At 39.7% G+C, this 14,906-nt stretch overlaps 1 protein-coding gene across 1 annotated transcript in view; it reads left to right on the plus strand.

Annotated features, from left to right (window-relative positions):
• Positions 1-14,906, plus strand: part of slc16a10 (solute carrier family 16 member 10) — a 44,762-nt gene that overhangs the window by 16,620 nt on the left and 13,236 nt on the right. Inside the window, exons 2-3 of the mRNA XM_084378297.1 lie at positions 8,517-8,661; positions 12,328-12,757. Coding sequence (XP_084234423.1) covers positions 8,517-8,661; positions 12,328-12,757 — 575 coding nt within the window. The remainder of the gene's footprint in view (positions 1-8,516; positions 8,662-12,327; positions 12,758-14,906) is intronic.

Here is a 14,906-nt window from a genome sequence, read left to right on the forward strand (position 1 = left end):
AACTTCCTAGCCAACACTGAGTTCAGTACATTGCAGTCCACTTCCTGACCCCAGGTCAGTGGGTCTAAAGCTGTGATTGTAATGTGAGCTGGCTGGTGAGGCTGCTCAGTGGAGGTTCCACTGCAGCACAAGTTGAACCCATTGTGCTGAGCTGTACCTCTGCCTGTGGAGATCCATTCTGTCTGTATCCTGCCCATTATGATATTTCATGTTTCCTGACAATGTTGATTAGCCACATTGTTGCCAAATATTTTTTGACAAATGACTTAATGTTGTGCTCAAAATAAATTTAAGCTGTTGCTAAAATGGTCTGATGATGTATGACTATAGTAGAATCTGCTTGTCAAATGTCATCCAAGCGCTTTGTAGAAGCACTGGCAGTGTCTCCCAAAATTTGAGTCACTGGCTTGAGTGTATAGCTTAAAAATGTAGCATGGCTCCAGTAAGGAATATCACATTGTGTAGCGAGTGTGTGGTTGAGTGAGAGAAAGAGCTAGTCTGATGAACATCTAAAACTTTGAGTGAAGTAAGAACACTGTAAGGCAGCTCCTTTGTTTGGCAAAACATTTTCAACTTGATTAGAAAAAAACATGTCAGTGTGTCATTTTCGAGAATAAAGAAGATAAGTCAATACAGCTATAGCATGCATATGCTCATACAGTTTGGTCTTCCTGTTGGATAGTTGGGTTTGCTATTGTAAGTTAAACAGTGGTCTCTTATGTAACAGCAATAAATCAATATGTCAGTCTGGTAAACTATTCAGCATTTTACTGCAGTTGAAAGTGGTCAGTTCTTATAAAGACACCAGCCTGTTTAAATGTACAATGAATGTGGGAATAATCCAAATTGATACATAATAAATACATATAAAACAAAAATTAAATGTCAAATTTCAGACTAGCAGCAACCGTTAGGGTTCAGGTTTTGTCAACTAAAACACATGGTCATGGTTTGGGAAAGATCATTGTCATGGCTTAATACTTTAGAAAGCTCCAATCTGACCATGCGATTGTTGGGACAACAGGGTACTATTACATTATGTTTGCTTGAACTGGTTATTCAGTGGTACTGTTTGTAAAAAGAGTCCCGTTCACTTGTAGAGCTTGTGTTCTACTAGTTTTTTATCCTACATTGTATCTTTGCACAGAGGTCTTTAAAGTAATAATCTGGAAGATTTTCATGTAAATAAATATTTGTTAAGTCACTATCCATCACCGAATGATGTAACACAATGATGATTGAGCCTGTGGCCCACTGATGAAAGCCCTTGCATTTGCTGTTATACCAAAGATGTACATTGGGTGTTGGTGGCGACTTTCCCGGAAAATATCACGAGCTGCACACAGTTAGTGACATGTTCAGCCAGTAGTGGTTGGTCGGCCAGAGAGAGTAGGTGGCGGTGGTGGTGGCGACATAACAGTTTTGTTTGTCCTGGTCTCTGCTAGCATTGGGAGTAAACGGTTAAAGTTACTGTTAACAGTCATGGCCGAACAAACAAAGTAAAGGCCGATAACAGCGCATGATGAAAAGGTGCAAATCGCTTTCATGTGGTGTTGTTATGGAGGCGTGGCAAAGCTGCCAACTGCCAACTGACTGACGTCACACAGGCAACACTGGATCCCTGGGAAGCAGTGAGGTCCAATAATACACCTGCCATTGCTGCTTCCGGACGCATGTTTTTTTCTTTGAAAAGCTGTAACATGATCAGGTTCTCTATTCGTCTTCTGAGCTAAACCGATATAACTTGCCACTAAAATGTTAGCACCCTATTTCATATAGTTTAGGTCGCATTTAGCACCTGCACTCTGCAGGTGCTAAATGGCTGTAGCCAATCCAATGGGTATTTTTAAATCTGCCGCACTTCACGTTGCAGATTTTCAGCTCATATCCAATGACTTTAATGAAATAAATGGACATTATAATAGTTCTTTCTCTGGTACAAAAATACATAGACTCTTTGTAAGCTGAGGAAGCTCTTTGGCCAACTCTTACTTCTATCAAAATTATAAATAAACTGAAAAGCCAGTTTCATAAATATTGCAGTTAAATCTTGGCAAATGAGAATTGAGAAACCCTTCTGCAAGGTTTCATGTTGATGTGGTGATACAGAGGAACAGCTGGTCCTGTTTCTGGTTTGTTGGCAGTGAGAACAGTTGATTTATTAACAACCTTAATTTATTAACCTTTCACTCCTCAGTTGTTAAGTGGCCTCTGGTGTTAAATGAAGCCTGTCTTCATTCTCCATATTGGAACTAGATTTCAGCCCCAGCATCTTGGGTCAACAGATTCCTAGAATGTTCTACAGGGAAGAGCTGTTTGTTTGACCAAGCAAGGAAAATGGCCTGTCACACCACTGTGAATATGAGCCAAGTATGCCTGTCCATTAGTTGGTTCCATTAACTTGGTTAATAGATAACTGCTCAACCAAGCTTCTGAATTTTTTTTACAAATTGATGTGAAGTCATCAGTGACCCATTTGCTCCTTGCTGTGTTTTACACAGTTGGTCTTATTTGATGTTCTCAGTCAGTGATTTCCAGTCAAGGGTACTCACAACCCTGATACAGTACATATCACCAACATGAGTAAGTTGTCACAGAAAAACAACACATGTTGCAATAAGAGTTGCTCAATTGCTAAAACTAAGAGAGAAAATGGTTAAAAGTAATGAATAAACAGTTGAAATAGTTAGCTAAAAGTCATGAATAAACTATTGAAATAGTAACAACAATTCTAGTGTAATGTAATGATACTGTAGGTCTCGTGCTGAGAGCCCAGCCAGTGATTATAATCAGTGCCAGCACAGCGCTGTAGAGAGAGTGATAACTATGGTAACAGCAGGAGGAGACGTGGTCTGCTGTAGTCAGTTCAGTTTATCATTGGGATTATCTGTTTACATTTTCTGTCGTCCTGAGTGGGGGGACAACGTAACGCTGTTTGTCTTGAGCCCTGCAGTATGAGAGCTAACAGCTAACAGAGCTAACAGCTGACTGAGCTGACAGCTTGCAGCTGACAGAGCTAATAACTTCCAGTGGAGCTAAACACAGCAGAACGTAAGGTTTCTGTTCCTGTTCAGAGTGTTACATTTTCGAATTGCAGTTTAATGTGGCGGCACAACAAGTTTACACTAAATAAATGTACTGAAGTACTTATGCTGAGTACACTTTGTAGGTGAAAGTACTTTGAGGTACAGGCAGTGACCAGGTGGTGGAGTAGTGATGTCAGGGAGGGAGTCATGCTATGCGGGTCAAGGGGAAGTCTGAGCAAGTGAGACTTGAGTCTTTTGCGGAAGATGGCAAGTGACTCTGCTGTCCTGACATTGGTCGGGAGTTTGTTCCACCACTGAGGCCAGAACAGAGAAGAGTCGTGACTTCGCTGAGCGACCTTTGTTTGCTCTCAGCGATAAGTAGTCAGCTCATTGTAAATAATTGACACTTGAAATTGGCAGCTAAAAGTGATGAATAAACTGTTATAATAGCTCGAAGTTGAATAAATGAATAAACTTTTGTAAGTTAGCTCAGACTAGGCTAATGATGAATTAAACAATTGATATAGCTAGAAGTAATGAATAAGCTGTTAAAATAGCCTATGTAAAGAACAGCAGAAATAGTTAGCCCAAGGTTATTAACAAATTGTTAATATAGTAAGGTTGAAGTTATGACCAGACAGTTGATACTGCTGTTGGAGTAACTCAGACAAAAACATTTGCAACCGCTGTTCTTGGCAGCACAAAAGGACCAAACAGCATGATTACTGCTGATGAAGAACTGGACACCTTTCAAACAAATGTTGAATACAAATGATCTGAGTTCAAACTCTGCAGTTACAGAACTATCAGAGGTGTTACCTGATTTTCTTTGAATCCACTCTGTCTGGTTTACAGGAGACAGGGTTTTATGCATTTTTCACTGCTGTAGGTGGAGTCAATGTGGGGTGACCAGGTTCAGAGCAGAGGGGTTTCCAGCATAAAGTCTTTAACAAAGCAGACAGACGACTTAGGGCAACTCTGCCTCGTCTGTCAGTGTCCAAGCGGGGCCTACGGCTAACATTGGATGTCACTGGGACAGAGAGAATCCTGATATTACATTTTTCAACCTGGAATTCCTCTTTGTCTGAAGCGTAAATGCTTTTAAATCTAGAGAACCAGCAGATGAAACCACAGCAGCAATTTCCTGTTGTCCTTGAGGGATTGTTTGCTCTGCTTGTTCACTGCCATTTATTACATTATGTAGCTTAAAGCGGGCTGATATCCCCACAAATATGAGACCAGGCAGAGTGGACCCCATTGAATTTGGTGCATTTTTGTGACTGCAGTGGCTGGAATACGTAGATCCTAAGAAGCTTTGACAGTAGGTTGGCTGACACAGGAAAACCAGAGCAGAACAGGTCACTAAGCGAGGGGACGGTAACTAAATATAGATTCCATGTCAGTATTTTTACATGTGAAAATATATGTTTCGCTTTTGACTAGGATAAACTGAACTGTACTGGAAAACACAGCTGTGTCCAGTGAATATATGTCTATGTGTCGGGTTTGGATTAACTCACTCCTGTACTGAGAGTAAGCAAGTTGGGCTTTTTTGGAGAAGCCAAATTAGTATCCAATCACTCAAAGTTCAGCATCTGTACAATGTGGACTGGACTGGAGCATAGCATTGTCAGAAATAGGGAGGGAAGTCCCAAATATCTGCACCGGACATTTCCAATAAGCTGTCTTCAGCTGTCGTTATTTCTCTTGTGTTACTGTGGCAGTCCTGGTAATATCACAATGCCATTTGCCATTTATCCGATGGATGCTCACAATTTGTTCAAAACGTCACTGAGCACCCCTCTATCACATCAAGAATCAGGACACACTATCCCTGGACTTGCTTTGGTTTGTTTGACATCTACAAAGCAAAACCAGTTCTGTATAAAGTATGCTGTGCTTAGCTAGTCCACCACTTTCGTCCAGACTGAAACATCTCAACAAATGCTGGCAACATTGCCAATACATTTTGTACGATCATTCAAGGTCCTCAGAAGATGTATCCTCATGACTTTGTTGATCCCTGACTTTTCACCTTGTGCCACCATGAGGTTGACTTTTTTGGTTTTGAGAGAAATGTCTCAAAGCAATGAATGGATTCACAGTTCCCCTGATTTTCATGCCAGCATCATGTCCAAGATTTATTTTATTATCCAGTGAAATATCTCACACCCTCTGAAAGGATCGGCACAAACTTTTGTACAGACCATCTCAACATCTGTTGAATGGATTGCTATGAAAGTTGGACATTTGGACTGCTTCAGAACCTCTATCCTATGGGGGAACCTGAGTGTCCAATACTCTGACAGCATGTGTTGTGATGAGGATTCAGGGAGAATGAAGACACAGCACTGACACTGGTATAACCATGAAACCTGACACAGTGGTCTCCCGTTACTCGTGTAAAAACAGACAACAGAAACACTCAAACTCCAGCTGCTCTACAGTTTCCCACAGGTTTCCTCTGACTTGGCTTCAGAACTGAGAAAAAACAACTTTGTCTATATTAGCTGTGCTACATGTGCAGGCTTGTCATTAGCCTGTTTAGTCATGTTCAACTCTACCTACAGTATGCTTTATCCAGTAGAGGATGATTAATGATTCAACAGGAGACCTAAAAGTGCCCCAGGCAGTCGTTCCTACCAAAACATGTCACTCACTCCTGGCTTCCGCATCCTCTTTATGGTCAAAGGGCGCTGCACTAGCGTTTGTGCAATTTGTGTGTTTTGTCAACATTGGTACTTTTTTCCTACTCCCAATCTTCATGTTTGCTTCTTTTGCTTGATAAGAATAAAAACCTAAAATCTAAAGGCTTCCATGCTGTTTCTATTTATGACGCATTTCTAGAGTGACATCTGTTGTTCCCAGCATATGTCAGCTCATTCCTGTCTGACCGTTTGTCATAAAGTTAGTGGCAACTGTAGAGATACAAGTTCTCTGAGTCTGCCTACAGTTATCTTAAAAAACACTACTTCTTTCTGCTTTCTTTTGATAAATCCCACAATGATTAGGCCCTCCTGTTAGTATCCCAGAACTGTTCATCTGCATTGATGTAAATGTAAATGTGCATCTTAACATATATTGGAGGTTTGCTGCAGCATGTGACAGTAGTATTAACCTTAAGGTCAGAGAAGACTGCTGACCAAGCATTACGCAAACACTGTGGGTGTTTCCTGTCGTCTGCTCGATGGTCAGACTTTTAGCTCGACTGAGGCAGATCTCACTTTAGTTGTTCTGGTAACATTAGACCTGGAAACATGACAAATACTGAAAAAAGGGAAGAAGAGAAGGGAGGAGACACACTTTGAAGCCCAGCTCCATTTTTCTGCTTAAGAAAATACAATCTAGTCTTATTGATGTTGCGACCGAGGTGAAAGAACACATTAAACAGGCTTGCCGTTGTAAATGTGTTATGTTCAAGCACAGGCTGAGATAACCCACATGGCATCTTTAGGGTTATTTTTCCAAATTTGTCAAAACTCCTCCAGAGGCAAAGTATGTATATAGGTATTAGTTCTCCTCTTGACCAATAAACTGGACTGGATGTTGAAAATTGTTGTCCTTCAGGCATGAGACAACAGAGATTAGTCGACCAGTAAAGATTAAGCTGTACAATTGATAGTCACATAGCTATCCGTTTAATATCTCCTGTTGTATTAGACTAACAAGTATGACTGCCTTATGCTTATATCGGATATACTGTATGCATCAGTGTGATGAAGCTATGAATTTGTCACATATTCAAGTACTTGAGGAGATATTTAGAGTTATTTAGAGGATTTGATGGACCTTTGATCAGATTTTAGAGGTTCTTGGCCAGGTTCAATAGGTCCTTTGGTATGTCCTCGAAATTCATGATGTTTCAGATGTTCTGATAAGGTTCCAAAGGTTCTTGACAAGGTTTCAAAAGTGATTGAGAAGGTGACAAAAGTGCTTGATGAGATTTCAGGGGCACTTGAAGAGTATTATATGGTTATTGGAGTTGATTTTGAAGGACTTCCAAAGGAGTTTCCATAAGTTCTTAAAGGATAACTACTGTTTTTTACAACCTGGACCTTATTTCTAGCAAAATATATGATCATTTATGATCATTTACTCACCCAGATAACTTTGGTGTCATTTGGCGTCGTTCGGACGAAATTAGATCCAGTGTAGCGCCGCGTATGTCCATATAATGCGAGTGACGGGGCACCGAAGCTCAGCCTCTATGAGCATTAACAATAACAGCCAACCCCGGACTCACAGGGGAATAGCACTAGCGTATCATGACAAAATATTGGTGAAATGAACTAGTTTCGTGGCAGATAATGCGTTATATAGAGGCTGTGTGTCGGGGCCCCGTCACTCGCATTATATGGATATATAATGAACAACGAACAACTTCAAATGACACCAAAGTTATCTGGGTGAGTAAATGATCATATATTTTGCTAGAAATAAGGTCCAGGTTGTAAAAAAACGGTAGTCATCCTTTAAGGAAGGTCTAAGGAGTCCTTGCAGAGATTGAAACTTGGAGGTTCTGAAGAGCTTTCAGAAGCACTTAAGGATGTTCCAAAAGTCTTTAGGGAAATTTAGGAACTCTTTGAGGTCTCAGCCAGGAGGTAGTGGTGGTTCCAGATGATGCTCCTAGGGTCTTTAAGGGGTTTTTGATTTTAGGTTCTGATGATTAGGTTCCAGATGCTTTTAAGGACATTTACAGGATTCAGATGACACTTGAGGACTCACAGTATGGTTCCTAGAGCCACTAAGTCTCTCACTGGACTCACTGGATCAGCCATATTTAGACATCATCTTTGTTATTTTATTGGTTCATTTATCATTTTAAAATACATTTCCTTAAAATGTTGTGCATTGCATTATATCCCATAATTTATACAACATTACTAATACCATGACAAGATTTTACTCATTTAGCTCACCTTTACAGTGAACTATTAATGGAATGCCAAAGAAAACATAATTAGATGTACGTTTGTCTCTCTGAGTCAACTGAGGAGACACGTGCAATGTTACAGTATGATGATACCCATGAGCTTGATGATATCTCCGTGCTATCTCCGTGAGAGATCACACCTACATGTAAGTGTTCAGTCTTTCCTGTGCACACAGTGTGTGTTCCTGGAAAGGCAAGTGGTCTCTCTGTAGCTTTTACCAAACATGTTTCCTTCAAGGTTAGAAAGACAAATGGATGCAAATCTAAACAATGTAGTATGCAGTATGATTAATGATCAAGATCTAAAAAAGGAAATGTGTGTGTGTGTGTGTGTGTGTGTGTGGATGCCAGTTAGTGAATGATTGCATGGATACAAGAGCAACAGTGTTCTGTTATTGCATCACTGGGCTTTGTTTAGTGGTCATGTCTTCCTGGAGACAGTTTTGTTTGGTCTTATTTTTCTGTTTCAGTATGAAATGATAAAAACTTACAGCTTGCTGTGAGATTTTCTCATACATTCATTCACTCTGGCTTTCTTCTCTCTGTGTCTCTTGCAGCGTGGGTGGGCTCCCTCTCCATGGGGATGATCTTCTTCTGCTCTCCCATCGTCAGCGTCTTCACCGACGTCCTTGGCTGCAGAATTACAGCTGTGGGTGGTGCTGCTGTTGGCCTGGTTGGCCTACTGGCCAGCTCCTTTGTCACGTAAGGCAGAAAATCAGCTTGTCAATTCAAAGTGACATTTTGTCACCAGTGCTCATACATGACACCTACTCCTATAAGGTAATTGGGGTAGTGAGTAACTTAAGTCCGTGGTTATTAAAAACTTCAGTAAGCCAACAAATGTAGCTTACCCTCCATAGTTTAGGGATATTTAATGAACCAGAGTTAAATGAGCTGATATTCACTGTAAAGGTCAGTAAAGGTGAATGAAGCAGCAGACTCAGGGGATCATTTTATGTCAGTTCATCACCATGAGCAACATGAAAATATTGAGCCACTTTCAATATACTTCTATTTTGCATTTGTTTCAGATGAATCATATATGTTTTGTTACAAATGATAATACTAGCTTAACAGTTGGAATGAAACGTTGAATCTTTAAAAATTGTCCATGGATTCCAGAATATCATAGTATTCAGTATGTTCCCCTTTTGCTTGAATGACAGCATGCACTCAAGCGCCACAAGATAGTGTACAAACAATCTTACCAAAAGGCCTGTTTTTAGAAGCTGCTCAGGGCCTTGATCACTTGATCTTCCTCAGCAGATGGAGTTGCCCATCTTTTAATTTTGTGCTTAGAGGAACAAATTGGAACATCTGCAGCACTATGACAACTGGGCAAACTCCATCTGCAGAGGAAGATCATGTGATACAACTTGAAGGTCTAGAACAGCTCTAGGAGACCTTGTGGTGAGCTTAATTTGTCAAACTATAATGGATATTATTATTGGATAATAGTAAAACAAGTTAAGGATATTCTAAGTGTGTTCATAAGTCTATTTGTCAACAAATACAACTTATCTTAGGAAGCATTTAGAGTATTCGTGATGTATTAACACTGACTGAATGCTAAATAGCATAATATATCTGTAATCATATGTCATGGTAGGACAAGTCCTTACAGCATGTTATGATCCTTTTATTAACTCTTTATATACCATGTAAAGATGGCCCAAACTTTATGTTGATGATCCTGTAATATGCGTTAGTTAATAGGTAATAACGCTCCTTTAAGTCCTTACACAATGCTTATTAACATTACTAAGACTACATACTGTACGTGTTGATTATAGCATGATATATAACATGTTTTTTGTTATTACAAGACATAAGAAAAAAAATGTATTAAGTGTATAATAGGGGTAGACCGATTATCAGCCCTGGCTTATTATCGGGCTGATATTCAGCATTTTTCTGATTATCGGTATCTGTGATTTTCTGATTGGTAACACGTCACAATTAATAGCCTACAGTATATACACTGAATAATCAGAATCTGCTAAGTAACTAGTAACTAAATGTATCAAATAAATGTAGGAGAGGACGTATAAAGTAGCAGAAAGTCAAAGTACTCAAGAACCTGAAAATTGTACTGAAGAACAGCACTTGAGCAAATTTTACTTGTTAAATTTGTATTCATTCACTGGTTGTTGGAAATTTTGACACAAAGAGTTTTTAATTTTTACTGCCAATGGATATTGGTCCCAAGTATTGTTTTTCAGTCTCCTTGAGTTCTAATAATTTGTATCGGTTTCAGCCCTGAAAAAGCCATATTGGTCGACTGCTAGTGTAAAATAACGGTTCTATTAATACTAACAAGGCATTGTTCTCTTTTTAGACCCGGTAGCTGCAAAAAGCATAGTAAACTGTTAACAAATGCATAGTTAATGGCTCATTAATGCATAATTAAGTATGTATTAATCTTACCAAAGAAACTAAAAAAGCTTAGTAAAGGTTTAACAAAGACATAATAGATAAATTAGTCAAACTCAATAAATGTATTTGCAATGCTATTATAAACAATTATAAAAAATGTGTTATTATATTATTAATGTCTCTATCTAACATGTTTATGATGCTATTAATGCTTATACAGACATTAATTTTAATAAGCATCTTATTAGAACTTATGAGGGCATCTTTGCATATTGAATAAGGACTTGAATTTAAAGTTTTACCATTCATTTTTTATTTACTTATCATAATAATAAATAGGTGGAGGGATTAATTACCAATAAATAAATTAGATATCAAATACATTCTATATATTGGAAAAATCCCATCTCTTAATGGATGAGTTGAGCTGATCTTCCAAACCAACGCCTACTCCTTTTAGCTTTTATCAAGCCTCTGTGGATAAGAGGCTCTGCACTTCACACTCCCTTGTTAATAATTTCCTGGAATTCCATACTCGTCAACACGTGAGGAGGCACTCACACAAATGCACAGCAATATAAGATTCCAACCAAGCGTGGTTCAGTAAGTCCAATAAATGAGGAATAAATCAGATGAATTATTGCTTATCAAGTGACTGTCAAATAGCATTTTGCAAACACAGGCTGACAGCCAGGTTCTGCAGCAGACAGTGTAAGGTGCCAGATTTCTCCGTCATGTGACTTGTGTTGGCAACTCACTTTCCATCCCAAAACAGGACTTTGAAACCACTTGGAAGCACCATCCTGTATCTCTTTGGACTTTCACCACCAGCCATAAATCTTTTTACCTTGTTGAATGTGCTGTTTGATGTAATTTGAGTGGACATTGTAGACATTGTACCTAAAATGCTTCATCGGCATATGGAATGATCTGATGTGAGTATTTCTAGAGCTATATTAATCAGGAAGTTACATATTTATTTGTTTAGTTGAATATGTTAGTCTAGCCTATCTGACTCATTGATCCTTGCTCTGATTAGGGTTTGTACGGTTAGAACCAAAAGAACCAAAAGAGTTGCCAATTGCAGGTGAATGAAGCAAACTGTGTTCACCCCCCCTGTTAAAAACAAACAAATCGCCTACTGCATATGTTACAACATTCAGTTACACAAGACAGTCATTGCACAAAGACACAACAATCAAACCATCCAAAAATATTATTATAATGTCCGCAAGTAAACTTTTCCTCTTAGCACCTCTTATGACCAATGCTGCTGGCACTGAACAGCTTAACTTGAGCTGTTGGTGGATAAGTAGGCAGCATTACTTTGGTTTGGGAGGAGATGACCCTCAATCACACCACATTTTAAAACATTTATTCTCAACAGTAGTCAACAAGTCTGTTATTCCTGTTGGATAATTATTTTTACAGCCTTTGAATATGTAGATAATGAATTATTTAAATCACAAGGAACACCCATAGTTTTAACTTCCCTGATCTCTGGTTGGTGGATCCGCCCTGGAGCAAAAATACTGCATAATGAGTCCCATATAAACAGCTCACATGGGTTTCTGGTGACCTTTAGAAAGGTTTTCTTACAGCAGGTGCCATGAGAATGTATAATAGGAGCACTAGTGCAAATCAATAACTGGTTCTTTGCTCGGTACATACATGCATTCATGTCAGAAGTTACTCAAAAGGCTGTAAAGCACTGTATTGGTAACCCTTTATGATATCCAAATGGTACATTTATAGTTAATTATACAGTAGGTAATAGTTAATTCACTGTTAACAAACAGCTTTATTAACAATTTATTAGGCAAGTGTAAAGGTTTACAGTGCAACTTTACAATCAACAATAGCTTAAAAAACAATTTATAAGCATTTAATTGTTTATTAAGAGTGAAAAATCTATTAACTTAAGTTTGATTAACTATAAATGTACCATTAAATAATGTTTTTTATGATAAAGTGTTTTTTATCTCCTCACAGGTCCCTGGGCCCCATGTACTTCACCTATGGCATAGTGTTTGCCTGCGGCTGCTCTTTCGCCTACCAGCCCAGCCTGGTCATCCTGGGCCACTACTTCAAGAAGCGCCTGGGCCTGGTGAATGGCATCGTGACCGCTGGCAGCAGCATCTTCACCATCACCCTGCCCTTTGTGCTGTCAGACCTGCTGGAAAAAGTGGGCCTCCAGAACACCATGCGCGTCCTCTGCATCCTTATGTTTGTGCTGATGCTGGCCGGCTTCACCTACAAGCCCCTGCTGCCAGTCAAATCCTCAAACACCCGAACAGGCAGCAATTGCCCGCCCATGAACAAGATCTTCAATATCAATATCTGGAAGTCTTTGGGATATCGCATTTGGGCCTTTGGTATCCCTGCAGCCCTTTATGGCTACTTTGTGCCTTATGTTCACCTGGTAAGTTTCATTTTCTACATATTTCTTCATTTATATGCAGACATACCACGTATTTATGTCTTGTTTGTTTTGCTGGGTATCACTACCCCAGTCTTTGGACCAAAGGTCAGTCTGATGATGAATAGCAGCATGTAAATGCCAACAGAGGAATTCCATGGTGTAATTTCCCAGTATCCAAATTCCATGTTTTAGATGTGTATGTTGGCACGAGTGAGGGATAAGGGCGAGAGGTCAGCTAGGGAGCTTCAACAACACAGATATCAAAACACATACAGCAACGTGAGTCTTCTTCATGTGAAAGGTGAGAAGACTGGAAGTCTAGACCCCAGCCAGAATCTTCCAGGCAGTCAGCGATGAGTGTCAAGGCATTCTTGAGACTGCCAAATCTTTTACGCTATAGCATGTTTTTTATTGTAATATAGTGTTTTTTAGTCATTCACATTACTAAAACTACTCTAATTGGTTATATTTTTGAGTCACTTTCTGGCAATGCTCTTTTTATAATGATGTTGAATTTGCTGGCTTTTGCCTTTTTTCAAACTCTTATACTGAAATTTTATATTTGTTTTGTTGTTTCTGTTTTTAAAATCTAATTTCTAGTCAAATTATCCCAGACATAGTGTCCTTTAAATCAGGCTGTAGTTTTTCACATACAGTATAACGTGGCGAGGCAAGCTATTGCACCGACCTGTTAAAAGTCTTCATTTAGGAGCTGTTGGCGCAGTCGTGATTATCTGTTTGCATCTTAATGGAATATACTTCAGACTCTTATGCTGAGTTATATTGTTCATATACTAAATTCTGCAGTTGTTGAGGTGACTGCATTCCACGTATTGCACGTCACAGCAGCTTTGTAGTTCCCTCACAGCAGCATGTTACCGTGTGAGATACTGTGCTGTGTGGTCCTGACAAATATAACCAAATATTACAGGAAGACTCAGCTCACATTTCAGGACACAGGACACAGTTCTGTAAACAGGTGTCACTTTCACATCTCCCTTTATTTTCTGCGACAAGATGGGAAAATATGATTTTGGAGAAAACATCTTCCTCGGAGGGCTGGAGAGCAGAGCCTGGATATGTTGGATGGACTCAAGAGGTGACTGTTTATTTGGACACGATGGTTCTGTTATTGGAGGGAGATGAGCCTGTCCCAGGGATCCCAGCCTGTGTTTTCCCAACACTTCTCCTGTGTCTGCTACTCAGACTGGGACACTGCGGGGGCCGGCCTGCAGCCTCAGAGCCACCCCTGGCCTTATAGCCCCAGCACCCGTCCTTCCCTAGACACAGAGCCCCCCCTCCCTGCATTTTGACCCTGTATGGAAAGAAGAAGGAAAAGACATGGGTCAAACAGCATATTGTTCAACTTTCTCTGGTGTTTTTGTGTGCATGAGTATGTGTTTCGGCCTTTTAGAGTCACACTGCCAAGGTTGTCAAGCAGCACGTATCTAAAGTTTGTAAAAGACTAAAGTCCAATGTAGGTAGTTTGACACACTCACTCACACAAGCACATGCACGCACACACTTTTCCAAGTATTCCTGATATCAGATAAGATGTTATTCTTTCCGTTATGGCTGTGTTTGCTCTGTAAGTGAATTGATAAAAGGTGTGGTTGTGTTGGTTGTGCTGTATTGTCAGTAGCAGAGTTGTAAGAGACCTAGAACTTCCTCTCTAAGGTTTGATTTTAACAGCCAGACATGTGACGCATGTCGTTCCTTTGCTGAATCAGTATTGGTGAATCATAACAGATTCCCACTGGCAGCATACAGATGGTACTTTGCTGTCGAAATCTGCCTCTACTTTGATAATGAGCTTGTTTCGGAGTGTTTAATGAGGAGCACCTGCAGGGCTGCGGTGTGTGGGCTGGAGTGGTGCTGGATGTTTAATGACCATTAAACAGCCAAGAAGAGAGAGCAGAGAGAGTGAGGGCTGGTGCTCAGTGAGGCTCTGAAAGGGAAAATTTACCCTAAAACACACTATTAAAGAGTTTATTGGTGATGCTACTTTTTGTACTCTAATTTTTCCTTTCCCTGTGTTTAACTTAATGAAGTATGTTAACTCCAACAACTATAGACAGCACTCATTTTCATTGCTCTTTACCTGGTTGTTTGGGGGTCATGGGAGTTGGACCATGCAGTCTGCATGTGT

This window comes from Pagrus pagrus (assembly GCF_965226575.1).
Source record: "Pagrus pagrus genome assembly, chromosome: 16".
NCBI classification, from domain to species: domain Eukaryota; kingdom Metazoa; phylum Chordata; class Actinopteri; order Spariformes; family Sparidae; genus Pagrus; species Pagrus pagrus.